The following is a 27,570-nucleotide window of genomic DNA, read 5'->3' on the forward strand; positions in this document are numbered from 1 at the left end:
TCTCTTCTGTCAAAGTGTGGTTAAATTCCCTCAAGGTTGGATTTCTTCTTGTCATTGCAACTTTTATCCTCTTTGGAGAGCCTAGGTTGAAATGATCTTTCTGCTCCAAAATTCTCGGTCCTTTATGATTTCAGGCACTAATGTCTGCTTTTCAAAATGTTAGTTGCAATGTTGATGTCAACGGATTACTTCCGTGAAGAAACGTGGGGAGCATATAGGTGTTTTCAGGCAGATAAGAAAATACGATTCTTGTGTTTAGCGCTGCTACTGGTGGCTGTCTCCTCCTGTCGGCAACGGGAGCCCCTTGCTTTTCCCCCTGTCGTGGAGGAAAAGGCCTTCTGGCATGTTATAAACGGCGGTGATTTGCAGATCCTTTCACGCAGCCTCTCGTGTGTTATCTCGTATAATGAGAATTTCCCAGAGGTTCAAGTCTTGGTTTTGCTCTGAAGACCCAGCAGTTACGAGATCATTAAGCTGCACAGTGCAGTTTTTAGTGTAGCCTATGTAACTTTTCCGATAAATGCTCAGTCCCTCCCCCACGAGCTGCAAGGCAAAAATGACAACTACTGTAATGCTGAAATTGGATCCAAAGGGATTTAGCAAACTGAGCATTTGCCATATTTAGCGTCATCAAAGTTCCTTCTTCCCATACTTCAGTGATGCGTTGCTGATCTTCTGATTAGTCTGATATGCTGTTCCTCTTAAATCACATTCACTACTCTTCCTAAACCCTCCACCGTTATTTCTTCTTGGGTGAAATTCGTGCATATACTTTAATATTCCTAAATTGACTATTAGGAAAAAAAAAAATGATAAAGCTAAAACGTGCGTTTGGTCCGTATCAAGCTGTGCCATTGATTTGCTCAGGAATCTGTGATACTGTGTTTCTCTCCCGGTGCAGTGGAACTGACAGCTTTTAGCAAAGTCAAATAAGATGGTTAACAAACCACATGTCCTATCGTTTTTAGCCTTGCCATTGTACCCTTGTGGCTGTGAGCCAGAGAGAGATACAACGCCTCCTCCCACGCTGCGCAGCTCTGCCCGTGTTTTGTGTGCACACGTGTGTGGACGTGTGTGTGGCAGCTTCCACACTTCTCTCTCCTGCTGTGGGGTTCACTGGAGAAACTTGTGCTGAGCATAGCTGCACAGAACAATTTGAAAGAGAGTCTTGAAAGGAGGAAAAAGAGAAAAAAAAAGCTCCTTTTTTTTTTTTTTAACAAAAAATGAAGATGCTTCTCTGTTCCGGGGCAGTTCTGTCAAGGAGGGACAAGGTGGCTTGTCCTGGTGAATGAAAGCCACAAATGTCAGTGTCCCAGCACAAGTGCCGAATGAAGTTGGTCAGAAAGAGAGGACAGCTTGCAGTGCCACTTGATATCAGTCTCATCTGTGGTGTTGCCATAGGCTTTTTGAATGCCAGCTGCAGTAACGAAAGTCAGGTATTGTTGCTATGCGTGAAAAGAAACAATAGTCCAAATCATTTTGTAACTCTCTTTCAAAATCTGTCCTAAAAGAGAGCATCAGAGCTCACAGTTGTAACTGTGACAGGATGGTTTCAAGTGAGGGGGACACCATGCTGCCAGATAAAATAAAAATATGGTTATTTTTTCTTTTCAATTTATTTACTTAAAACAACCCAAAGAAGTCAGCCTGAGGGTAGTACCTGGATTTTAGTCTTGCTTTGGCTCCTGTTCCTCCATCAGCCTTTTTCCCTGGCATTTTTTGTAGTTACCGTCATCCTCCGTGCATTAATATCTCTCCGCATGGTCCTTTTCCTTGTACACATTTAACAACCCAGCCCCAGCTCTGAAATCCCAGGCTCAGCCCCGCATTCAAGGCATTTCCCTTGACGCCTTCCCTCCTGCCCCCAGCGTACGCTCACCACGCTCCTGCACGTAGCCCACATGCACGCACCAAGGTGAAAACCATTTTTAGGAAGTTGGCTCTGCTTTTGGCAGGGGAGGACCATAGTGGTGAGGAAAAACCTAGCCGAGGCTGGTTGTGCTCAAGTCTTAGCAGAATGGTTATCTTAAAGAGCTTTGAGCTCGTCCCATAACCATCAATGGGATTATGTAAAGCAATTCAAGTAACACCACCTATGAAGTCCAAGTAATAACCCAGTCACATAAGTGGCCCATGGCCCTTGAGAGGAACGCTGGCTGCCAAAATTTTCAGAAGTGATGATGGGTTTAGGCCAGGTCCATTTTGAGATGCTCAACTGGAGATGTGTCATTGAGAGCCACTTTGTCAGGAGGTCCTCGATGGTCCGTTCCCTGACAATGACGTGTGCCCATTACTGCATCCAAAAATCAAGACAACCTAAATTATTGAAAATTCCGGCCACTCATGTGCCTATTTTAGGAACCTGTGTCCTTCCTGCAGGATTCATCTCAAACTGAATTAGGGTTCATCAGAAGGAGAATTAAAGCCTTTGAACCTGATTCTTATTTAAACCAAGGCCACGTACGCATGTTTTTGCAATATGAAGGCACTGTAAGGGAGAATTTATAACCACCCTAATGCTCCTTTACACAACTCGAGCAGTGTAAAGTGGTCTCCAGAGAACTGAAAATCAAGTCAATAACTTGCTAACTTCCATCTCAAAGCTTGCATGCTCTTTCTCTGCAAGCTGCAGTGGCGATCTGCACACTTGTAACGGGACCAGAAGTGGGCACAGGCTAATGGGACAGTTGTTTATTTTAGTATTACACTCCTCGCATTTTTTTCCTCAGCTGTAGACTTCCTCATTCAAGGGGTTTATTGTTGTAGTGTTTCGACATCGTTCTCAGCATTCTTAAAGAAAAAGTCGGAAGGCCTCTCTCTTGCAGTCTGCTGCAAGGAGAATAAAGCTGAATTTGCAATTTGAGGATAGCAGACATAACTGTCCCGATTCCTCTAAGAGAAACTAAAACATGTATTTCTAGATGGAACTTCCTTCTCACTTAAAAATCTTCTTGCTTTCGGGAAATTTAATTGATGCCTTCAGGCCTTTTTCCTTTTGTTTTGTTTTCTTTTGTTTTGTTTTGTTTTAATTTTGAAGAGGTGCTCTTGTGAAACAGCAAAGCTTTCCTTGAAAACTGCACAGGAGTCGAAGCTGATTTGTAAATCGAGTAACAAAATCCACGGCTTTCAGTAGAAGGGCTGTGCATCGCACGTATCAATTAATGCTGGTTAATCAGTTTTTGCAGTTGGTGGAACTGCAGATTGTAGTTGGAAGCTATTAGGGAGGAATCGCAGGAGGAATACTGTTGCAGGACTACGCTCATTTTTTATGTTTGTGTCCTCTGGATTCAAGGTGTTTGTATAATGAAGTTGGCACATTGATATATGATCTATTTTTTAATGTCATTACAATTTTAGTTCCCTCTGCCTTTTTGTCATTGGGTTACATTTAAGCACAGCAAGATCAACTTTAAACTTCCTTACTCAACAGCTTTATTAGTTATAACGTACCGTGACCTTTCTCAACATTCTTAAAGAAAAAGATACAGTGTAATGTCACTTTACTTTGCTTATTGTTCTTTGTTGTGGTGAACAAAGCATTTTCTACAGTGGCTATAGCACATAATTATACAGCTTTCAATAGCGGTGTCTTGGCACATATCAAAGTTCAGAAGAGCCTTTAGAAAAAAAAAGATGTTTTGTGGCAGCCTAGGGAGGGTCTCATCTTTCCTTCAGAAAATAGTTCAAGGCTCTTCTGTCAAGCTTCCCTACTTAGAGCTTTTTCTCCTCCTGCTTCATAAAGTTTAAAGGGGATTCAGTGGAGTTCTATGATCTATTTCCTTTGAAAGATTGTTCCTTTGCACAGAGAAGTCCTTTGACTTCAAGAGTTCACAGATTCATGTCTTTAGGTATCATATGTCTGACCTTATCAGTTACTCTATTTAATGTAGGAGAAAAAGTCTCAACTCTTTGTGTTTGTCTGTTTTGCCTCTGTGAAATGATTTGGTGAAAAGACCATCCTTTTTAACACACCACTGAGAGGCCGTTTCTGACTGTAACCTACCCTGTGGCTCTTCTAAAAAAAAAAAAAAATTGTCCTTGTGTTTTGTGTATGGATGATTTCACAGTGAGAATAGAATTATACAAGGACAGGCACACATAAAAAAATCTTTTGCTCTCTTTTTCCTAAATGATCTATTGGCTATTTTGGTGGCTGCTACTCTGGTTCCCCAACAGGCAGGACCATTTAACAAACACAGAGATAGCGGCTGGAGTGCTGGGCCAGCAGTAGGTTTTCCCTTGCTTCGACCTACCCCAAAGGCCTTCATAATTAATTGTCCTTCAGAGATGAGGAAAGTTCAGAGACAGTGTGTGTAGCGATGTCTATTGTCTGACATTCAGTTCTCCTTCCCTCAGCTCTTTTTCTTCATTCCACAAAGGGTTATCAATAGGAGCAGGGAGCAAGCTCTCTTCTAACAGCTGCTGGTGGTGGCGGTGGCTGTCTGCGGAAGGTATCATTGTGTTCAGCCATCTATGGATTAAATGGCTGCAAAACTTCTAACAACCTTTTCAAACGGGCGTGTTTATTTCATCTAGATTACACAGACCTATTTAGCTAATTAAAAACTTTCTCAGAACCCCTTCTCCTTTATGCAAGGGAAAAAAAAATTGCAACCCTGCTGTAATTATGAAGAATGGCTGCCGTGAAACTTTGGTAAATAAATGAAAGATTTGATCAGCCAGCTTTGATCGAAATGCACAAAATAAGCGTTGGTTTGTTTGTTGAGTTGCTCTGTGTTTTTGCTTCTTTCTGTTGTTTTGGTTTTGTGGTTTGTTTGTTTTTTTTTCTTAGAGGGAAGAAGGATGCATAGTAGAAAAAGCATGAAAGAAAGCGCTGGTGTGAGCTGTAACAGAAACAAACACTCACCCAATTTAAAAAACTGCCACAGTTCCTCCTGTCTCTGCTCATAACATCAAAGTGCAAAGAAGCTGGAGTTTGCTAAACAGATTATTAATATTGTTATGCCTTCTGCTATTAATTTAGATTCCTCTGTGGCATAATTATTAAACTTCATATACCACAGGACGAAATTATATACATGCTTCCCCGTTTTCCCTGATGGCACGCTGAACAAAGATATGGTACGGTTAGTAGATATGCAAGAAGTATAGTCAAATTAGGGCTGTTTATTAACAATCGTTATGTTACTGCTCCAATTAATTGGGCGAAGCCAAAAAAGACAAATACAATCATTCTTCCACTGAACAGTTTAACTAGCAAATTAGGTATTAATTTTTTTTTTAATTTTTAAAAAAAAAAAAAAAAGAAAGGACTCCACTCTGGACCTTTACCTGCATTCTACAAAAATACATCACTTTGCAATGAAACGGGATAATCATATAAAGCATTTTCTGGGCTCCATCTTACTTCCTTAATGTTAAGAAGGACTGCACAACAATCAAGATCAATTATTGTACTGATTAAGTTATTAAGCCTGGCATTTGGAAACAGGTTTTCTGTATTTAAGAAGAAATTACGTACAAAGGAGATGCAGCTAATACAGTAATGCAAAAAAAGATCATAAAAAATTAAAGTTATTCTTATGAATCTTTCATTAGAAGCAATGAAAAGGGACACTGGTGAAGCCAAGTGCTTTGTTCTTCTGAGCTTCTCTTGTAGGGCCTGATCCTGCGAACAATTATGTACTTGAGTGTTCCTTCTGCCAGAGCCCTGGTGGTGCCTTCAGCCAACCTCCTCCTCTGTCACCGTTCGCCCAGGCAGCCCCGTGGACGACTGTCAGGGCTGCTCTGCTCCAGTAGACAGATGCTGCCTTTAAAAAATCCGTCAAAAAGTCCCGTTTAAAAAAAAAAACACGCCACCGAATCGCCCAGCCGTACTGAGGCAAGCGCGTGCTTTTACGCAGGAAGAGTTGTTGTGAAATGATTTAAGGCTACTCAGAGCTTTTCAGATTACTCCCCACCGCAAATAACATGTTAAGTACTAAATTGCCCTAAGCGGTGTTTTATTACTGATCAATAAAATAGTAATCTTGTCCTTCAGCGTGGAAAATTATTTTAGTGGGATTTTTCCTGGTTTAGTTCACGGATAACAGTAAACCAGAAAGTGCAGCCCCCGAAAAAAAGCCAAACCTGTCCTTGTTTGTTTCTAATTTCACTCTGGGGGAATCCTAGGATTGTTCCAGCCGAATGGTGCAGGGTTTCTGTGCGTGCGCCTCTGTGTGCATGGAGCGGTGGTGTGCCGTGCTTTGCTTTGGGTGAGGTTTTTTGTCTCTCTCTCTCTCTCTCTTTTTTTTTTTTTTTTTACAGTTATTTACTGGTACTCATCCTTATTGCCCCATCCTCTTCTCAAACAAAACAACCCCTTTCCAAAAAAAAAAAAAAACACAACAAAAACAAAACAAAACACAACTTGGCAAACTGTTCCGACTTCTACTGCCATTTCATTTTGCATTCAACAAGGGGTAGTGGGAATTGAAACGTCAACTGGAGATGGAGAAAAGCACCAATTTATAGTGCGCTAGCCTTGCACAATTCAAGATTTCTTTTGCTAGCTGCACACATTATACTCAACCTCTCGCCACTCTCTTGTGGCAGTTGTGAGGAATGGCTATTCCTTCCCGTGTGTGTACTGCAGGCCTCTAAAGACTCTTATTTATTCTCTCCCATGTCACCTTGTGTACAGTCTGGTCTGTGACACTGATGGTGATTATGTCATTATTTTGCTCTGGGGGCTTTGGCACATCTGCAGAGCTGATGCACATCTTCTTTGTTACGCTGGCATACGTCCCATATCGCAAATGCTTCATTAGCCTTACTGCCTGCCTCCTTGCCAGACAAGAATACCCAAATCCAAGCTTCTTTTTGCTCTGTTCTTTTGTGTCTGTGATGAGCCTTTATTCATCTTCCTAGTTCTTCCCTGTTTTCTATTTTTCTGTGCAAAACTGATTTCCAGATGTCCGTATTTGGGTTCTCCAAAAATCCATCCTGGATGAGGAGTGAGAAGCAAGGTGAATTTTAACCCATGTTATTCCTCACTAGCGTAAAGTCTTACCCCTCTCAAGCTTAAATCCATTTTAATTCATCCTGCACAGAAAGAATTCGTTAGGCTAGGCAGTTCCAGTCAGTGGGAATATTTTAAAACTTGGCATTTGGAAAAAAGAAAAAAGGAAGAAGGAAAAAAAATATAAAACCAACGATTTCTCTTACCATCTAGCAAATATTAGTTGTGGCAGTGGGTAACATGCAAGTTGCACATGCTTCTTCCAGACTTTATTTCTTTTAGACAACACAGCTAAATTTCTCATTCAGAACTTCTGGAGAAGCAGCACCTTCCAGTGAAGGAGGAGAGAGTTTGTAAGACCCGATTGACTGAAATTTCTTATAAGCTGTGTGTTCTCACTCCTTTTTTCACATTAAAGGGCATAGAACATTTTGTACTGTGAAAACTGAGGAAAATGTTTGATCTTCTAAACTTTATCGAAGCTCTTCTATGTAACTATCATACCAGAGAGATTTGAAATAGTGGGCTAGCTGCTAGCTTCCTAAGATTTTGCCATCCACATCCCACCCACCCCACACTTTTTCTACATGGTACTGAACTAAATTCTGGGCTGGATTCTCAGTTTTTGGTGTAAATCAGCTCCAGCAGTCACTGGAGCTAATTAATGCGTGCCAGCTGAAGAGCTGTCTTTTGTTGTATCACTATACAGTCAAGTGTGTGAATATTTGTTAAATGTTAATTGAAAAAAAAAAAAAGTTTCATTTGTTTATTTTAAAATGAAAAATTGATTGCAGACCTAGATTTGGAGCCACGGAGCCATCGTGTTTATGGCTGTGGGGTAGAGGGGGGCGTTGTTTTTATTTTTGTAAGGGGCTCTTGCCAAAAGAGGAGGTCCCAGCCGGTACTGTCTTGCAGTGCAGGGTCTGGGCTGTGTGACTGACTTTAACAGAAGTCATACAGATAGGATTGCCCATCCTGTAGGACTTTGAGTAGGTGACCTTCAAGCAGAGCACTGCTCGGTATCCTCAAGGTGTTTTAAAATGGACGAGAATCGGGTCCTCATAACATGAATTAGAGATTTTCCATAACCTTTGGAAACTGGGGGAGAGGTTTAGCAGCGTCACAACCCCTTGCGATCTCCAGCCTAATGCAATGGAGATGTTATTTTGAAAGATGCTTAAATCTGTAAAAGCAAAATGCTGAGCCTGAGAGGAAGCAATAGCAGAACATCGCAGAGGTCCACAGGGACTCTGTCCCCGTCACCTGCATGAGAGAGAACCTGGGAGCTGAAGGAGCCACGTCTCAGTACCATACTGAAGCGACAACAATAATGCAAGGACTGCAGTTAAAAAACGCTACTCAGTCCAAGAAAGAGGGAGTATTTAGCATCATGGGGCACTCTGTAGTTGCGCAGAGCCCATGGCAGGACTGGCGTGTTGCTGAATTTTGTAGTGCAGAGACAGAGCCTGGCGCCTTCCTGACGTATGCGCGTGGCTGGGTGAGAGAGAGGGACAGCCAGAAGGGCTGGCCGAATGAAGGTAATCGACATATTGGAGATGGTTTCTCCCTGTGGATCTGGAAGGGGCAAGGTTCATCCTTCTTATCTGCAGAGGGGGAAGTTGCACAGCCTGGTGCTGCCTCGTTTCACTGTGCCACCAGCAGGACTCGTGAACTGCCCTTGGGGGGCACGGTTTCAAGGCGCTGGTGGAAATGTGCCATCGGAGGAAGCTGTGGCCACACAGTAGTCCAAAAGTGCTCAATGGTACGGCCTGGAAGTTGCTTCTGCATGCAATGGAAAGGCTATGTAGAGAGCTGCAGAGCAGGGAGACACGATCTGTGTTGCTCAGCAGAAAGGCTGCAGGACTGATTGGGACTTAGGGGACAACGATGATGTAGACGCATAAATGCATTTAAAGCAGTAGTCTACAACTTCAGAAACTTTTCCACAGGAGAGAGGGGAAATCAACACTGAAAAGAAAAGCCCTTTAACTGCCAAGTATCAGTGTTCAGGGAGAAGCCGAAGTGGCTTATCTCATGCAATTGCGGAGAGGGCTGGCTCCATCGGGCCCAGCCTCGAGGTTATCTCATCCAGCGCCGTCTGCAGCCGCACCGTTTCCTTCCACAAGGGCTAAATAGGAGTCAAACGAGAGGCAGCTCAGTCCATTACAGCTGAAGACTTTGTCTTCCAACCTCACAAGGCTCACTGGTCCCGCACTGGACCTGGTAACTGAATGCCTGCAGCCGCACAGCTCCGGCTGGAGCAGTTCTTCCCATCACAGCGGGCTCCATCCAGACATGCACGGTTACACTGGGAAGGGGCTCGGCAGAGATAATCTGGGGGGGGAGCCTGGGCTGGTGGGGCTGCTTCATTTACAGCACCCCACGCCCACAAACTGTGCGCAATTTCCTTCCCCAGCCCCTACCCTCTGCCATGGGAGAGAGGAAGGGAGGTCTCCCGCTGCCAGAGGGCACGCTTACCACCTTCATGCCACCCCCAAAAGGACCCCAGTGACCAGCCATTTCCCTGCCAGACTGATTAAGCACCACCTGCTTCCCATCCCTGCCTCCCCTGGCCCCAGCACACACAAACTGAGCAGGGAAAGGGCACTGTGGAAACCACTGGGGTTTTTTCAGGGGCAGGCACAGCCGGCGGAGGTTACTGCAATGCAGAGAGGTGGGGAGAGTGAAGAGGAGTAAGCAACACCAATTACAGATGTTTACTCACTGCTATAATGTTTTTATGCATGCATTATGAGGCGTACTTTAGATATATAAGCCTTTAATTGGGGCTTCTTAATATTTCATCTAAAGGGCCAAATTCTACTGAATTAAAAAAAAAAAAATCCCTACGCACTACGAGCTCTGCAAACCTCTGTACCCATGGTCTAACCAATAGTTTCTGCCTGCCCTGCTCTCTTGGGTATGGAAATAGACCTTGAGAGCAGAGGATGTCCTGCTGGGGAGCGATGCCCCCGCTCCTCACAGACCAGGCTGTGCCTCTCGGTCCTTCCAAGTGACACACCACATCCCACCGGGCTGTGGTGGCCAGGAGACCATGCCCTAACCTCTCAGCTGTTTCCGCAGCAGAGCCAGCATTGGGTGGTCATCCTCGTACTTACTTTCCTGGGCAGGTTTTTTGTGGGCGCCTGTGCGCGGTACCTGCCAGAATTTGGCAGCAGGGCACATCATGTGCCGCTTGGTGTTGTCGGCAGCCTCTTGCAGCAGATTGCATTTCCCCACAGTGGGGCTGAGTTACAGTCAGACTGTAGGGTGTGTGAGTCTTATTTCTCCTCCAGGTTTGGAATGAGACACCTTGGGTGTGATAGTGGCCCCTCCTGCGGTCCTTCCTTACGTTCCCCAACACATACTAAATCCCCAGCTATCACAAGCTGCGGGAGCCTTAGTGATTTTTCCACTCTGCAGCAGTGCCATTGGCGATGCAGTGCGTTAAGGGCAATCAGAGTTTCCATTAGAAGCCTCTACGTCTCATTGCAGCTCTAATTCATCAGCAAGGCGGCAAAGGAAGCTTGATAATCATCTCCCCAGTTACATGCTATCGATAATTTTTAGAGGAGGGGGAAAGGGGAGAACCGAATTGCAAGGTGCAAATAAGTCTAAATAAATTGTCAAATGGGAAGTCTTTTACTTTTACTCCAGCCCGCTCAGCTCTCGGGTCTCACCAAGTTTTGTGCTTTAAAAGCTGGCACGCAGAGGCCGTTGTGTTTGCAGTGGGCAGTGCGTTTCCGTAATGGGTGGGCTCAGTGCCTGAACCACGGGCACAGCAGTGCCAGGGCAGAGACCCTCCGGGGGTGGTGGCCATGCAGGGATGCATACGAGGCAGGTGTGGGACGATGTGTCCGTGCCAGGGATGGGGATCTCGGCCGGTAGAGTTGGGAAGTGCTGCTCCCTGCCTGCCTCCAGCCGGGGCAGGCAGCACTGATGGCGCTCCAGCCGCCCGGGGAGCCTACAAAGTACTTCCCAAGCTTTATTTGTGGAAAAGCTTAATTGAAATGCAAGTGATTAAATCTAATGTATCGCGCAGTATCCATTTTCACTGCGCTACCACTTTCACTTCCCTGATACTATCAGACATCTCAGCAGCCCCACTGTCAGTTTTTTTTTCCTTGTAAGAGCCGTGCCCGTTCTCACTCCTTTTGTGAGCTTGGCGGAGGAGATAACAGTAAGCCAGCAGTAGATTAGTAGTGCCCCAAACCCCACACGGGGGATAAGGCATCTCAGCTTCATTTCAGGCAAACAGGTTTAAAGTGCATTCTTAAATCATTTGAGGGCCATGTGTTTTCCAGCTTTTTACAAAGACTGAAAAAGCTCTGGTATAACAGGAACTGCAAGAAGAAACCTCTGTTGTTTTCCCAATTTTTCTTTCCAAGATGGACTCGGGCTAATGCTTTTCTCTTCCTGCACACCAGGCTCAGCACTGCGGTGTTGGTGCTGTCGCACAGGAGTGAGCTCCCCTTTCAGTGGCACTGGGGCTGGCAGCGGGACAGCAGACCATGCCGAGCAGCCACCCAATTCCTTGTCTACCTTCTTCTCTTCCCAAAAAATCTGTTTCTTAACAGATTTGCACAGCAAGAGCTGTGAGAGAAAACTCAAAGGCAATAAACGCAGACTGTGGTGGCACAAGAGGGCTGCCATTGTGGTCGAGGGGACTAGGGCACACGTAGCAGTGGGCAAACCGGTGCCCTGGTCTTTATAAAGGTGTTGGCAGGGAGAAAAGTGTATTTAGGGAAGTGTCCAATGGCTGAGGTATTTTTCATTTGTGTTTTTAAAGTAAAAGCATCCTTTCCAACTATTTCCCTCTCCTCATAAGTGATAATGGAAGAGGCATTAGCCTTTCCATCGCCTGAGCCAACCTATTTTTTTCTAAGAGGTGTCCAGGATGTTCAGCCAATTGAGTGATCTAATTAGCTGAAAATTGTTAATTTCCTTTACCTTATAAAGCACCTAACACAGAAACTGTTAAATAATGTTAAGTGTCAGACTTAAACCGAGAACATTGGGCCATATGCTGCCGTGGCTTTCGCGCCAAAAAGTGTAGCAACTTACTCCAAAACCTGCCTCCAAATTCTGTGCAGAAGCCAAAGCCTCCTGCTTGATATGCTGCCACACCAACTCGCAGCACTAAGACGGTCCCACGCAGCAGCTCGCTGCGCTCGGGGAAGGAGAGCATGTGGACGTGCGAGGGGAGGGGAAGGGCTGGGTAAACGTGCGAGGGGCCAGGACACCGGGACACCAGCGCAGTATTGCACACACGCTGCCCTTGAGAGAGCAGGAGCAGCTCTGGGCAGGGTTAGCCTGGAAAACAGTGGCAGATCGGTGCCTGCAGCTGCAAACTGTGGAAGTCCCTGCTCTGCAGAGGGCCTCGGGGATAGGTAGGTGAGTGGGATAGGTGAGAATGAGCTGCCTCTAGCTCTTCATTTACTGGGGGGTCACTGGCTCAGTGGGATGCACATGGGGAAAGACACCAGTGTCCCAGTGTCACCAGCCTCCCCACGAGCCACAGGAAAATGGCCTCAGAACTAGCTAGGTGCCTTGCTGCGTTACTTCTGGCTTGGCCCCAGTGTTGGTGCCTTAGGGGAAGGAAAAGGCTGGGAAGGGACTACCACTCTGTAGGATTTCTCCATGACAGGCTGTGAGTATGGGAATACACGTCTAGGTGCCAGCTCGCCCCAAAAGCCCACAGGCTTAAATCTTCATCGTGTGAGTAAGGGACTCGGGGCCATGTATAGGTGATGTACGTAGACTTTCTCAAGCATCTCCTCCCAGAAGGTTGTGCAGTGGCCCCAAAGCTCTTCTTTTACATTGGATCTCATTCCCATTGTCAGCTGAGGTCAGGTTCTCACCCCAACTTTAGAGTGCATGTGCACATCTAGTTTGTTCTTTGCATAAGGTCTTCTAGCAGAAATATTTCCCCTGAATCACCTTCTGCCTTTGCTGCACCCGTGCTGGTCCAGACCACTGCACACACACTGCAAAGCCATCTGACCTGGAGCTGCACATGGTGAGACTGCTCCCCCAGTACGGACTCGCTAGTCATCCCAGAGAGGTTCTCCACCACTTGCCATAATGGATGCTCTTTATGTCTTTTCCTGGGGTTAGGAGGCTCCCTGCGGAGCCCCCCTCTCCTGCCACTGCCCAGACCATCCACCTAGAAGAGCTCGAAGAGCGATCTGGCCTCCTCCTCTCCCCCCCCCCCAAGCCTGTTTACCTCCCCTCCCCATGACCTTGCGCTCTGCAACGTGAGCAGCCTTCACCAGCTGAAGACCTCTGATCCCAAGTCCACGAGAGATTTTGGCTTTCCTATTTGGCATTGCGACTTGTTGCCCACCAGGTCAACATGAATAAAGATTTTTTTAAATCCATGAAGTCCTGCAATTGCAAAAAAAAAAAAAAAAAAAAAAAAAAAAGCCACCTCTTGGTAATTTTACTTCTGCTGGCAGCCTGACATCTTGAGTTGTCTGTGCTGCACTTATTTATTTCTGCTCATAATTAGGATCAAAAAAATCCAAACAAACATTCACCAAGAATTCTACTTTATATAAAATTTGAAAGTAAAATCAATCCTGACCCAATCTTATCATTTTTAAAGTATGTTTATCCAGCTTTGTAGTAGGAACAAGCAGACTGTTTGAAGGCCACATAGTTTTCAAACCTTGGTTGCAACACGTTACCCCATTTTGAAACCATCTTTATCTAGCCGAGAAAACTAAAATCTGTTTGACAAAGTAGCACTCCAGCCAGTTTATCTTGCAATATGGCTTTAGCTCACAGAGCCTATTGATTTCCTTAAATTAATGTTTACAGAATGCTACTGAATTTCACTCAACGGGACATTGTTCTTTTGAAGCTTTGTAAAATATGATACAGAGTGTTATTGCCGTTTGTTCCTTTGCTAAGACTGATGAAACATTTATTTTTTTAAAGTGCAGCCTTGAACTATAGCTGTTTCCTACAAGTGTGTTTACTCTTGGAACATTAGTAATACAACACACTATCAGACTCCAGCACAATACCACAGGCAAAGTCTGTAGGTACGCTCTGGCCAGCCTAATCGTATAAATGGAGCTGAAGTTTAACGCAGATTAGACATCGTATGAGAAAAGGTTTCGAGCTTAGCCCAGCTGTCCCTGTCTGAAGGATCTTCAGCTTTGTGCGCTACAGCCAAGCAGTTGTCTGACGCTGTTACAATATTAGAACGGTTGCGTTGGTCTTGGTACTTCTAAACATGGGACCCCGTACTGAAAACCGGCGTCTGATCCTCTCCCTCTGCCCCCAGCCAAGCGAATAGTTTTAAGGGTGCCTTGTGCGTTGTTCGGAGGCTCTCAATCCCGTCCCCGAGGAGGGCTCGCAAATCTGCTCCAAGAAGTGCTTGCATTATTTCCAACAACCACCCAAATTTTGGTAGTTTACTACAGTGAGGTTGCTGTTACCTATTGCTGAAATTTTAAAAGAAATCACAACCAGTAATGATTTGACAGTTTTGTTAGTGCTTTCCGCAGCTCTGCTGCCATTAGACCCATCAGTACAAAAAAATCCTCACTGTTTGCTTATGAGAACCAACATGCAAACCTAAACTTCTGCTGGGTATGTTATCCACAGGCACCACAGGAAACAGGCTGATCTGAGTACAAATGGGAAAAAAATGCATGCCCCCCACCCCGAACAAGCAGAGGTGGACCGGCCTCGGGGGATGTAAACTCTCCCTTGAAACCAATGGAGCAGTGAAAATTTACATCGCTGAGGAGCTGCCCCTTGGTAGCCTCCCACATGTGTTCAAGGAGAGGGACTTAAACTCCACATTTACTGCATGCAATATTAATGCATCAGCTGGCAAGAGAGAAAAACATGAAGTCATTTGGGCACCTAAGACACAGGCTTCTTGCTTTACAACTGTGTCTAGGGGCAGATGGCTTTTCTCTCTAGCATGGAGGTGCCATGTAACCAAGCCCCGACCTCCCCAGAAGGGGAAAGGAAAGCCAACTCTGACTTCTTCCCTTCTTATCTAGTAATCTCTGGGTGGCCTTACTGCAGCATCTGAGTTTATCCGTTTAAGTCCACTCTGTCTGCAGTACAAGTCCCCAGCTTGTGCTACCGCTGTCAGGAGATACGTCTCTCCTTGATCAATATTTACTTAACAAACAGCAGGGATAGGAGAGTTTGTTTAGAGGAATCATGTGTGCGCAAGGGTGAATGAATGCTCGGTAAAGTACTTCACCTGTTTGTCTCCTTTCCTGGGGTATCTTTTCTGCTTCAAGCCTCATGCTGGGATTGCTACCATTGCCCCTGTGAACATGCTAGAAGCTCGTCTGCTTTAGGACAGAGTTTAGCAATCAGCTGCAGAAAGTGACGTGTGAGTGAATGGTTTATCCCCTGCTCTAGGAAACTTGGCGGGAGAAGTTTAGGAACTTTATAAAATTTCTTCTATGGTTAAAAAATACTTGACACTCAAATAAAAATGAATTAAACTTCCGAGGCTTGTGCACTTGCAGAAGAAAAGGTTTCAAAGACGTTTTAAGCATCTTGTTGGCACAAAGTATTTCAAAACTGCCACTGCCAAAAACCTGAAGTGTTTTAAAGAAAAAAAATTCACGCAGATAAAATTGCAAGGAACGAAGTATGCTTAATGTTTTTGAAGAATAACTTTAGAAAGGTCTGCGTATTCATTTATCCAACTAAAACAGTTGTTTCTGATGCCTGAAGTCATTGCATGCAATTAGCTTTGAGGCATCTGAGTCTAGCTTGGGGGGGGGGGTATTTTATTTTGTGAATCAGAGTTGTAAAAGCCATCTGAAATATTCATGCAGAATTGTCTGAGAAGCAGTTTCTGTTTTATTTACTGCACAGTAGAACAGCCACAGTGGATTAGCTCTACAATACCCGTAACAAAAGCACAACAGCTGATGCATGTGATGTTAGGAGGTGACAAAACAGTTAAAGTATGCTGCTGGCTACAGGCAAGCAGTCAGCAGATGCAGACAAAAGGGTTTGTGACAAGAATAACTCTCTCTCCAAGGCGAGCAGTCAAGAGTATCCAAAATACCAATACCCTTTTCTCCTTGACATTGTCTTCTTACAGTCAGCATTTTATTGCCCTTTTATAGTAAAAAAACAAAACACAATTCTCCGGAATATTGGTTTTAACTGGACTTTCTCAGTTCTGCGATCTTTACATCTGTATTGCTTTTTCTATAATCTAAATCTACCACTTGAGCAAGAATTTGTAAAAGTTTAAAAGATTAACTGTAAAGAAGCCCACCCTTAATAGGATTAACAACATGAAATACACATATAAATCTTTGAGCAGACCGAGGCTTGTTTTGTCATTTGGTTTTGGTGTTTTTCCCCTTTTCTATTAAGAGAGAATTAAGCATCTTATTTCGCTAATGAAGAAATAAGGCTTGGGTAGAAATTAAAGGTTTGCTTGACAATGGGAGAGATTTAGGTGCTGGAAAGGGACTGTGAATGAGCTGATGTTTATTTCAGAAGTGTGAAAAATCAGCTTATATATCTCCAGAAAAAAAGAGAGAGAGAGAGAGAGAGAGAGAGAGAGAGAGAGAGAGGCTGTCTTCTTTCTAACCTTTGTAATTCCCCTTCTATTCTCTGTGACATTCATTCAGCTGCCAAGCATGTTTGGCAAGGCTTGAGCCAGTGAGCGCACTTCCAGTGACCGCTAACCTTGGTATGTCCTGACACTTATGATGAGTATCTGCAGGACACAGAAGGCAGGCAGGCTGCTATGTCAGGCTTTTATTATGTACTGCAGAGGCTGGGGACAGTCAGTTTAATAAAACAAATCATCCTTGAAGGTAAAGCAACTGGGAAGAGGAGGAGGAGGAGGGATCGGGGAGGGGAGGAGATGAGGGGAATGGGAGGGAAGGGAGAAAAAGTCTTTGCTGCACAACCCCAAAAATAAATAGATTAACTAATAAAAGATAAAAGATACAAGACAAGTCAATAATGAGAAAAGCAGTGAAGGGCCACCGATGGGCCACCAACTTGAGACACACATCTACTTCTGGTGTGCCCTTCCTCCCAATAGTGATCTTTAAAGTCCACGCATGCCACCAGAAAGGGAAACCTGATCCTCTTTGTTGGCTTAAAATCAGTGGTGCTTCACTGATTTTCCTTGAGCGATTCTGACTCAGACCTGCTGAGGATCTGCCCTTACCTTCCCAATCACCACTGCCTTTGTGCTAGTGTTTTCCTTGAAAAGAAATTCAACAAGTATTTTAAAGCCTATCGCTTTCTGCACCTACATGTGCTTCTGTATGAAAGAAGTGTAAGCGAGGTCTGACTGGGTTCCAACTTTTGAGCCACTGGAACTGTACTTTTACTCCTATAGAAATAGTTTGTGCCGAGTATTTTTAATGAGGCACTCCCCCACAGTCCTACTCCAGACCGTTCGGCATGGTGGTTGCACATGCAGACCCAGGAGCAAATAGCTCAGGTTTGTTGCTCAAGCCAAGGAACATGTCAATAGTTAAACCAACATAAATAGACCAGAGTGAACAAGAGCTTTAATTTGCTCGCAGTTTTCATTGGCGAAGGGGCTGTGTTAACATGGCCAAGGCTTGGGAAGGGGCACTGTGGTGGCTGCTGGACTGTGGCAGGAGGTACGGGCTGGGTGCATACCAGGTGTAAAGCAGCATCACTGCACCAAGGCTGATAGAGCCAGCTGATTTACACTAGCCGAAAGTGTGGCCTGTGACTTCTCCCTTGGCAGTGGAGCTAAGTTGTATTGACACCTTTGTGTGCGACAAAGTGTGATTTCTCTCTAAATCAGTCTGATGGGGAAGCTTCAGCCTGAAACCCACCTAGCCTCCCCCTTAGCAGTCCTCCCTGCCTCTCCTCCTGGTGCACGTACAGTATGATTGTTTGATTGATTGCTGCCACCTGATGCTAAGAAAATGCCCTGGGTTCATACTAGGGATTGTTCATTCTATTAAAAGAAACGTAGACGGAGTTTATTTGTCACTGAAGCATTTTCTGCAGATGTTCCTACTTCAGAGATGTTCAGTCAGTTAGGTGTAAAGATGCGCTGAATAGGTTGCCATCACTTAGGGTCAGGGAAATGCTACCCCCAGATGCATAATTAACATGGCTGACTGATTAATTGCCCACTGAAAAATCTAACTACCCATCCAGTTAAATATTTATTTTCAGTCTCTGGACTTCACTAATATTTTCCTGAAAAAAAAAAAAAAGAGAGAAAAAAATAGAAAAATGCACCGTGCAGTTACTCTTTCTAGAAAAGAAAAATGTTGGCTGACGTACGATCCTGTGGGGATTAATCACAGTGCTATTCACATTACAACATGCAAAGTAACGTGTGTAATCCAGTCTGACATGAAAAATTGCTAATAACATCCCAAAAGGAAAGACTTATGAATGGCTCTAGTGCCTCAGGAGTAGGGACGATCTTTGGGAGCTCAGCAGTATTAGGAGGACTCTTCTAAGCCCCCGTGGGGCTTCAGTCACTGCTGTGTCTGTGAGCTGCTCTCTGCGGCCTGGTGTACCGGGTCCAGAGGGGCCCAGCCCTCAGATGCGACTCAGGTGCAATGAAGTCAGACCATAAGAGCTAACTCCTAGCCTAAAAGAAAGCCTGCGTGTCTTGAAGTGGGTGGGAGGCCTGGAAGCTGGTGGCTCAGGGATTTTGCACTTCTTACTCCATGGCAAAGCAGCATCCCCTAGCTAGAAAACTTACATATGCACAGGTAGAAGTTATACAAAAAAAAGGTGGTTATCTGCTCAATATTTCTTGCTTTCTAGCATCAGGTAGTCAATGACCCTTTCCCCTTGGTTGGCTCCAAGCAATACCAAACATCATGAATAGTACGAGAGCAGTGGTTGGAAGTGCATGAACAGCAGAGAGTGTCATTTTTATACCAGTGCAAGAATGAGGCGAGTGGGGTGTCTTTGGTAGATGTATTCACAAGTACCCAAGCTACAGAGTGGTTATGTGAAGCTTTAAGTTATTTCTGTGAGCTGGAATAAGTGAAAGGTAATAGTTATTTTCTTCCCTCCTAATTACTGCTGTAACGAAATGTCTGTGCAAGTGTTTCTTTCTGTGCGGCCTATGAAAAATTTCCACAGCTTGTCTTTGGGAACAAAGAAAACACGTGGAGCCAGATTTCACTCTTGGAGGTACACAGAGAGCTTCCACAGGCTTCAGGAAACAGACTCTGTCAGCTGATGTCAGGGGAGCTGATCTCATGCTTACCCGGTGGCAGAACGTGGCTAGCAAACTGTTAGTATTTCCCCACCGGCGGTAGGTGAGCTAGGCCCCAGAGCCGTATAGTATCAGACTAAACATAAACATTTCCAGACAAGTTTTCTGGAAGTGGCTTCTAAAGGCAGAAGAACAAAGGCCCAGGTGCAGGCACTGATCTGGCGATGCGACATGCATCCAGTGACTGAGTGAGATCTGCCCAGGCCTGTGTTGGCCACGGGGACAGTTGGAGTGGACGCTACTGCAGGTCAGAGCATTGCTCTTGCCAGGTGTACCCAGTGTGGGCAAATAATAGCACTGAGGGAGTGCTTACTATTATAAGTGTGCTGGCCAGTGGCCGGCCGTGCATTAGCAGTTCTAGCGCAGTGAAGCCATATTTCCGTGATAAAAATGGAAAACAATACCCTTATGGAGATGACCTCAACGTTGCGACTGACCTGCAGTTTGTTGTGGTGATGGCTTTCAAGTCGTTTAAGGAAGAGGGTAAGAAGGTGGTGCTGATGTCTGAGGCAACTATGTAGGGTAAATTACCAAAGTTTGGAGTCAATTGTGTTTTTTAACATTCACTCGTTGTTTAGGGGTTTCTGAGTGGAGTGCCCCTGCTAGCAGCCGTTTGGCTCACCTGTGGGATGACAGTGACATGTAGAAAACCCAGATGAGTTTGACACACCTAATTTCTCTTCTCCTGTTATGACTAATCTATGATGAAAGCATCTTTGTATTGACAAGGAGAGAAGCAACTCCGTAGTGAAAAAGCGAGTAACGTCATTTGGAGCACAGTGCATCCAGTGAAGGGGTTGGGATTTTATTTGTAGCCTTCTGAAAAAGAAGGGAAGACCATAGTGGCTCCTGAGAAGGCCATCTTACAGGAGTCTCTTGCACAGCAGCCACAGAACCAAACCGTTCGCGGAAGGCTTGTTTGCTTGCTTGTTTTTCAACTACGAACAACATTCAGAGATATCCTATTTCTTTGGTAGCTTTCAGCACTGGCTGTGACCAAAGTTAAGCATGAAGGTACAGACAGTTTTCTAGGCATGCATGACATGTATTAGTCCCCACGTAGAGTGGAGAACATAGTCATAAATGCATGGGTAAAATATCAGACTGGGATTTCTCTCCTTAAAGACAATTGTGTTTGTTTCCCCTCCTGCTAATTATATCCTATAAATCCCCACTCTCCAAACTCAGACAGTAACATTTTGTTACCTACATTCTGTCAGTAGACTTCACAAAGATCTCTAACACATGTTATAAAAGTTATTGCTATACTACTATATATAACAGCTTTGCATAAGAGAATAGAAGGCTGCCACATTTAGAAAATGCAGGTGCTATGTAAGCCTCTTTCTGAAAGAAAGAACTTAGCTCAGTTTCCTTTGAAGAACCAGAGACTTGAAATTGAAAACTGTATTAATGCCATTGTCTCCTTGTATCAGCAGGTTCCAGAGAGATTCCTGGAAGTGGCTCAGATCACGTTACGGGAGTTTTTCAATGCCATTATCGCAGGCAAAGATGTTGATCCTTCCTGGAAGAAGGCCATATACAAGGTCATCTGTAAGCTGGACAGTGAGGTCCCTGAGATTTTCAAATCCCCAAACTGCCTACAAGAGCTTCTTCATGAGTAGAGAGTTCAGCAGCTATTTATGAATGTATGAAAGTAGCAGTCCCCTTCTGATGCCCAAGTCATGTGTGTCTCTATTTTAATTTCATATATATGTGTATCACATACATATATATGTATATGAAATTAGACTGTGATCCCTTCTGGATTTGAGTTTTCGTTCAGTTCCAAGGGGATAGTTATTTTACTTCAGCCTTCGGTTTACTTTTACCCGAGACCCTTAACATTTGGAGAATAAATGGGGTTAATTTTCAGGGAGAAGAGTTTGGAAGCGTGTAAAAGTCTGTCTTAGCGAGTTAGGGCATTATGTTTAAAAACGCTTTGTCAGATTTATTGCTTGCTGCAAAGTGGCATTTTGTCTTAGTGAGACTAATGTCATGGCACAATACTACAGACAATGAAGTTTATATTATGTTTATACTGCTAAAGGTCTGAACTCTGTGGAGTCACTTCATGAGCTTGGAGCTTCTTTTTTTTATTATTTTATATACTTTTAAACCAATAACTAGATTTTGTTTCATACTTCAAAAAGCTACAACATCTATTTTAGGTACTCACTCCAAGAAGTGGTACCGAAAAAGCAAACCCTATTCTTCATGCTTTTCCTTACAGAAATGAGAAATACCCTGCACCAGTAATCAACATGCCAGGTTTTTGTTTTTCTAAATTGCAGCAAGGGACATTTGCACAAATCAAATACCATTCTTGCAGGGTGAGGCCAGTAATTCATGCACAATATTGTATCAACCACTCTAATTTTAGAATACGGTCAGCTTATTAAAACGGAAGCATTTCACTCTCCATAGAGTAAAAATGAAACCTGCAGTGTACTAAATTGCCATGTCTTGGTCTTACTTCAAGTGGCATCAGTCCCTAAATTTATTCTTTTCTTAGTCTGTTCTGCCCCCAGAAATCCCCTTTCCAGTATACAAAGTTTTCTGTCTGTATTTGACATCTGTCCTGAAAAGCACTTTTTGAATGATCTTATATATAGTAGAAGAAAGCATCTTCACCTCACAATGCTGAGGGAAAAAAAAAAAAAAAAAAGACTTGTTTGTAGCTGTAAAATATAATTAGTCTTTTCCTAATCAGAAGAATAAAAATTACATTTTCATAAAAATCTAATCAAGCATATACAAAAATCACAGTGTCCTCCTGGCTATGCAGGTTTCAGATAGCCAAATTGGATTTTTTAAATTACTGTAAGTGCAGCTTAAAACAAAACAAAACAAAAATCTATTTGAGCAATGTGCTGCACTTGTCCTCTGAAGCTGGAGCTAGTCTTTACCAAAATCTGAGCTACAGTGTAAAAATCCGTGATGGATCTGGATTCGCCTGAATGCTATACCACGATATGTCAGCACATGGAAAGAAAGCTAGCTGCTAGTTCTTGTGCTTTCTTCAATGGCTCTCCTTGTCTCACGTTTTCAGAAAGGTATTGTCTCCAAAAGTTTGGGGGAAGGTTGAATATGCTATAGCACTCTTTGCTATTGTATTTGTCATTTTCTCTGTCGTCTTTTGTACAGATGCAGTAAGAATTTATTGTTATCGTCAATAGTATTTTCCCCTACATAATTCAGTCTGAGTCTAGAGAAAGTTCCTAATTAGCTGAGAATTGTATTTAGACCGTCGAGGATATTGATATCTTATTTCTTTATTTTAAAATTACATTTTGACTTTGGAGAGTGAAAGTTTACCCATGTGACTAAAGAGCTGACCTGATCATTGCAATTTCACTTCATTTACAAATACTGCTGATAGACAGAAATGTATGAAAGCAATTATTGTCAGCAGAAAGCCTTAAAAACCTGCTGACTTCAAATTAAACAGCACAATCCTACGATTCCCTGTCAGTATTTTCAAGCACTGGCAGTATCTTTGGAGTATAGGCAATGCAGACAATAGCATGGGATGAAGTGCCAACATTTTCACTATGCATTAAAAGCAAAACAAATCTTCTTGATCTTAGACTCCCTGAGAGTACCTAATACTGTACATATCCTCACAGTAGACAGGATGTGTCTTTTTCTTTCTTTTCTTGTGTTTTGTTTCCTTTAGTTCTCTTTCTTTTCCCTTTTTTTTTTTTTTTGGTTTTCTTTTTGTGTGTGTGTGCATGATTTGGTAAACATTACACTTCATAAAGATGTAACTCCAGTGAATTCTGAGTAAGAAAGGATGAAAATTGTATTCATGCACTTTTTTTTTTTTTGATTTATGGGAAGAAGTGGCATAAAATGCTCAAGTTTTAATATAGCAAGTTCATCATTGGCATACCATCAGATACAAAATATAACACTGCATTGTCACCTTGGACGTAAGAAAGCAAAGCCATACTTCAGTCATACTATGTGGACATACTACTAGCTACCATCCTGATCTGTGATTTTACCGTTACTTTTATTATGTTTATTATTATTATTATTATTATTAATATTAATATTATTATTATTTGGCTGCAATGTGATTCACATAATCTAAATAAGTGAAATTGTGTACTCAACAGTTGATGTTGTTGCATTTATTTATTTATTTATAAGTAGCATAATCTCAATAGTAAATGAGGCATAGGAATTAAGAGTAGAAATTTCATCTTAAAAGAAAAATAAAACCTCCTTGGTCTGAAAAAGGAACACATGATAATTTGATCATTTCAGTTATGTGATTTTTCTGCATTTTATAGCCATATTGCCTTTGTGCCTCCGAACACACCTAAAATTATAAATACATGGCATAGCTCCTACTAAATTGTAAGCAGAAAAGTGTTTTTTTTCCAAATGATCTCAATACTATTTCACTAAAATGGCTAAAAGGCAGGAGGCTACTTTTATTGTAAAGAGAAGCTTACATAGGGAAAGAATTTCAAATTCCATGTAGAAATCCCATGTTGCCATTCATTTACTGCTAATTCAAATTTATTTCTGCATATAAACTTGAGGTTATAGTCTGTGCCTATAGTCTAGACCTTAAATGCACCAGCGGAAGGATAAAAAAAATCCTTCAAAATACCAGTTTTTCCCCCACAAGTACAATTGTTCTTGTGCCTTCTGTGGCTTACAATTTTCATCTTTTAAACTTTATTTTTCAATTACTACAGCTGCAATAAACACTAATTTTTTTTTTCCGGCTGTTTGACATACTGTTGATAGCTATGCATATTTTGTGTCTTTTTAAAAATTAAAAAAAAAAAAACAAAGCAGGAGAATACGTTTTTGAAGAAGAGAATTTTTAGAACAGTTTGATAACGCAAATTATTTTTTCTCAATTGTTTGAGCAGCATTCAAGTTTTGAAAATTCTTGTAGAAGCCAATTTTTTGTAACTGTGGTGCAAATCTTGTGTTTTCTTAGCCTGATGAAAAGTAGTATAGAAGCAATATTTCATACGTGACATATGTGCATATACATATACATATGTAGTCACACAGAATGTGTGTATGTATGTATATATACACAGAAACACACACACACACAAAATATGCGTATGAAGTGAAAAGCTTACCTTTTTCCTATCTAGATTAAGAACCTATTTTAGACATTTGTTATGTTTTGTGAAAAGAATGTTCTATTTGAAACTACAAAACATTTAATTCTTACTGTATCTCTGGTTGTTTAATGGGAACGTTTCACATTTAATGGTAAACATGTGGAAGATGTTAGAATGTAGTAATTATTTAAGAAAGTGTTCACCCATGTATTCCTGAGGTTTGCTTTGTGCCTCTGAGTATTATTTAATTAAAGTGTTTTAAGTTTGCAGAATCTTTGTTACTGTACCAGGTATGTGGGTGAACATTGAAAACCGAGGGGAACTTTTATAAAGCAATGTAAATATTCAACCTTAAGGCTGTTCTTGCGTAAAGACATAAGATTTTAATAACTACATTCTGAAAACATCTGTTGAATTTATAAGAAACACTACAGTAACTGTATAGATAGTTGAAAGCATTCTTGAAAATCCAGCTCTCTACTTTTAAAAGTTAAGTCTCTTTCATCAGATGTCAAGGGAATGGGTAATACAGTTTCTGTAAAATTGCAGAATTTTTTTCTATGTATAGGAAGTCAGTTAATAGAAAAATGTTTTTTTCCACAGGTTGATATTAATTAAGAAATAAAGGTGAAGATTTTGTGGCTTTAAAGATAGGATTTTCACCAGCAGCATTGAAAGATTATACATATATATATATACAGAAAGATATATATATATATAAAAATGGAAAGTGGTTTACAAAACCCCCAAAAACGAGCACTGTACATGAGAAGTGAAAGCAAAAACTATATTTGCCATGTGTATTATATAGTAATCATTGGTGTTGATAGTGCAAATGTTTCCTTCTGGTACCAACTATGTGTTTGAAAATTCCAATACGCATTGTTTTCAAAAAGCTCCCCTTAAGGAATGTAACTGGTTTATATGAGTAAGCAGTTACTGTATTGCACTTAAATGTTCTGTTGAAGGAAATGCAATTTTGTTTTCTGTAGAACTGTTGGTTGTAAACCATCTATAAACTGAAGCTAAAAAAGCTCATATTTAGAGCTGGGATGAAAACTGGTATTTAACCTTTGTATCTTCTTAGGAATATCCTTTTTAGTCTATGAAAGGTGGTGGCACTATGACTTTATTTAGTCTTTTCATCTGAGCCACAGTCACCTCTCCCTCCTGAAGCAGCCACCTTCCAAATGCACAAATATACTGGGATATGTAGAAACAAATCTAGAAGAAACAGCGAGCTTACATTTTCCTCTAAAATCCATCCTTTCTGCATTAAGTATACCACTCAAGTGAAATATTAGACAAACACGATAACCATCTCATTACCATGTAACATGTAAGAGTCAGAAACTGAAAAAGAAGGAAAAAAAAAGAAAAAAAAAAGCCTCTTTAGGTTGGTTTAAATGCTGCCCAGAAGAGTCAAAGGTTAAGGTTTAAACTGATATTGTCCCAGCCATTACTCATATGTATATAGTTACAAAAGTGACAAAACACTGCCTTTATATTATTTAGCAATATGTTGTAAATAGCATTATTAAGCTCTTTTTTTTGTAATAAAGACCCTTTAATTTGAAGATAGTACAATAATTGAACTGATAAAGTCAATTTTTGATTTTTTTTTTATTTTATTTTTTAGCTAGAGGCAATTTCAACTGTGGATTTTTTTGTTGTTGTCTATTGTTCTGAAGACTTTGCATAATTTATTGGTTTAATTTATCCTAATTTATTTGATGAAGGTGTACAATTTTGTATTACCAAGGATGTACTGTAATATTAATTGATGACAAGATAAAACAATAAGACTCCCCTGTCTGTTTGAAAAAAAAAATAAAAAAGGTGCAGTAGACAATTGATTGAAAAAAAAAAAGTTACAATTCTAGCTTGGCAGCTACTAAATTTAAGATAAACACAGGAAAAATGTTTTTGGGGGGGTGGATTTTATTTTGTGTGTTTAAAGCTTTTGTATACTCTCCAGACTTTTACCTTTTTGCTTTGTACCACTTAAAAGATACAGTAGTTCAATTGCCTTGTGTGCCTTCCATCTTCTCTAAACTGAATGTATGTGCAGTATATATGCAAGCTTGTGCAAAATAAAATATAAATTACAAGCTCATTGCCATTGTTTATATTTCTTTCCAAAAGGTGATGTTGCCCAGTATCAAAAAGGGAATCACTGGAAACTCTCTGCTGTGGCCAGGCTGTATCTAGGATTGTAGTCCTCTGCAGGTTTTCTCTCCCCCTTAGTTAGAATTATTTATTAATGAAACTGCCAGCCCTCTTGCAAAATGGATATAATGATTTATCTAATCCGGTGTCCTACCTCCAGCACTGGTTAAGATAATGAATGTTATTTTGCAACAGTCTATCAGAGAAGGAGTAACTCCCAGCACCAGACATGCTATGTCTGAGGCATACACGGCCTCAGACATAGCCAATGTAGCCACCCTGAGCTAGAAAGTTCCTGTCTTCGGGATATTTAATCATTTCCTGAGTACACCTGCCATGCTGGTGTCCTGCAATAGGGATTTCCACCAGTTAGGTGAATGCAGAATAATGCTTGGTTTGGTGTGGTTTACATTTACTCCTTTTATCAACCTTGTTAGTAGTAGTGCCCACATTTCATTCTTTTTATTTCAATCTATCCCTCTTTCCTGGATCGCTTCCTTTTTGAGCTGCATAATCATTAGCACTGTATATAACTAATCTGTTCTCACACATTTCCTCAAAATGCAAGTCTCATTTGTGCATTGTTTTTCTCTAGTCCTTCTCTCTTTCTGCTGCTTCATGTGTATCTTAAAGTCTTGAGGTTGAATGAACCACTGAATTAAATTATTGTCTGTGTTTCAGATATGAATGGTATCTTTTTGGCTTAGAATTGGTGCAGATGGCAGTAAAATGGTAATTTATTTGGATTGCAAATATTCTTGCAAGAATTTTTTGATTTTAAAGGAGGACTATTTTAAAAATACGTTTTCATCTGAGGTCATTTACTTTCATAATCTTCACAGATTCCACCTCAAGACACTGTAGACTCGAGCTGGAGCATGAACGCAATGTTAGCTACACTGTAATAACCTAATAAATACTTCATCTCTGCAACAGCAATTAGAACTTCATGTCTTTTTATACAGTTGGAATTGCATTTGCTGGGCTGTATCAACAGCAGGTGTAAAGGAGATGATGAAGTTGCACCTGTGTAACTGGTAGTCCTTGAGGTGTAAGATCGTCTCCGATCTTATTGCAAACAATCTGCCTCA

The 27,570-nt window shown here is 42.0% G+C and overlaps 1 protein-coding gene across 4 annotated transcripts in view; it reads left to right on the top strand.

Annotated features, from left to right (window-relative positions):
* PROX1 (prospero homeobox 1) overlaps positions 1–26,426 on the top strand; it is a 48,533-nt gene extending 22,107 nt beyond the window's left edge. For 3 of the 4 annotated variants that reach the window (XM_048057697.2, XM_048057698.2, XM_013174026.3), the window contains exon 5: positions 20,645–26,426. In XM_048057697.2, coding sequence (XP_047913654.1) covers positions 20,645–20,833 — 189 coding nt within the window. In that variant the 3' untranslated portion in view covers positions 20,834–26,426. The remainder of the gene's footprint in view (positions 1–20,644) is intronic. The other variant, XM_048057701.2, reaches the window with a different exon arrangement.
* The last annotated feature ends 1,144 nt before the right edge of the window (positions 26,427–27,570 follow it).

The sequence above is a fragment of the Anser cygnoides genome, chromosome 3 (assembly GCF_040182565.1).
Source record: "Anser cygnoides isolate HZ-2024a breed goose chromosome 3, Taihu_goose_T2T_genome, whole genome shotgun sequence".
Classification (NCBI taxonomy): domain Eukaryota; kingdom Metazoa; phylum Chordata; class Aves; order Anseriformes; family Anatidae; genus Anser; species Anser cygnoides.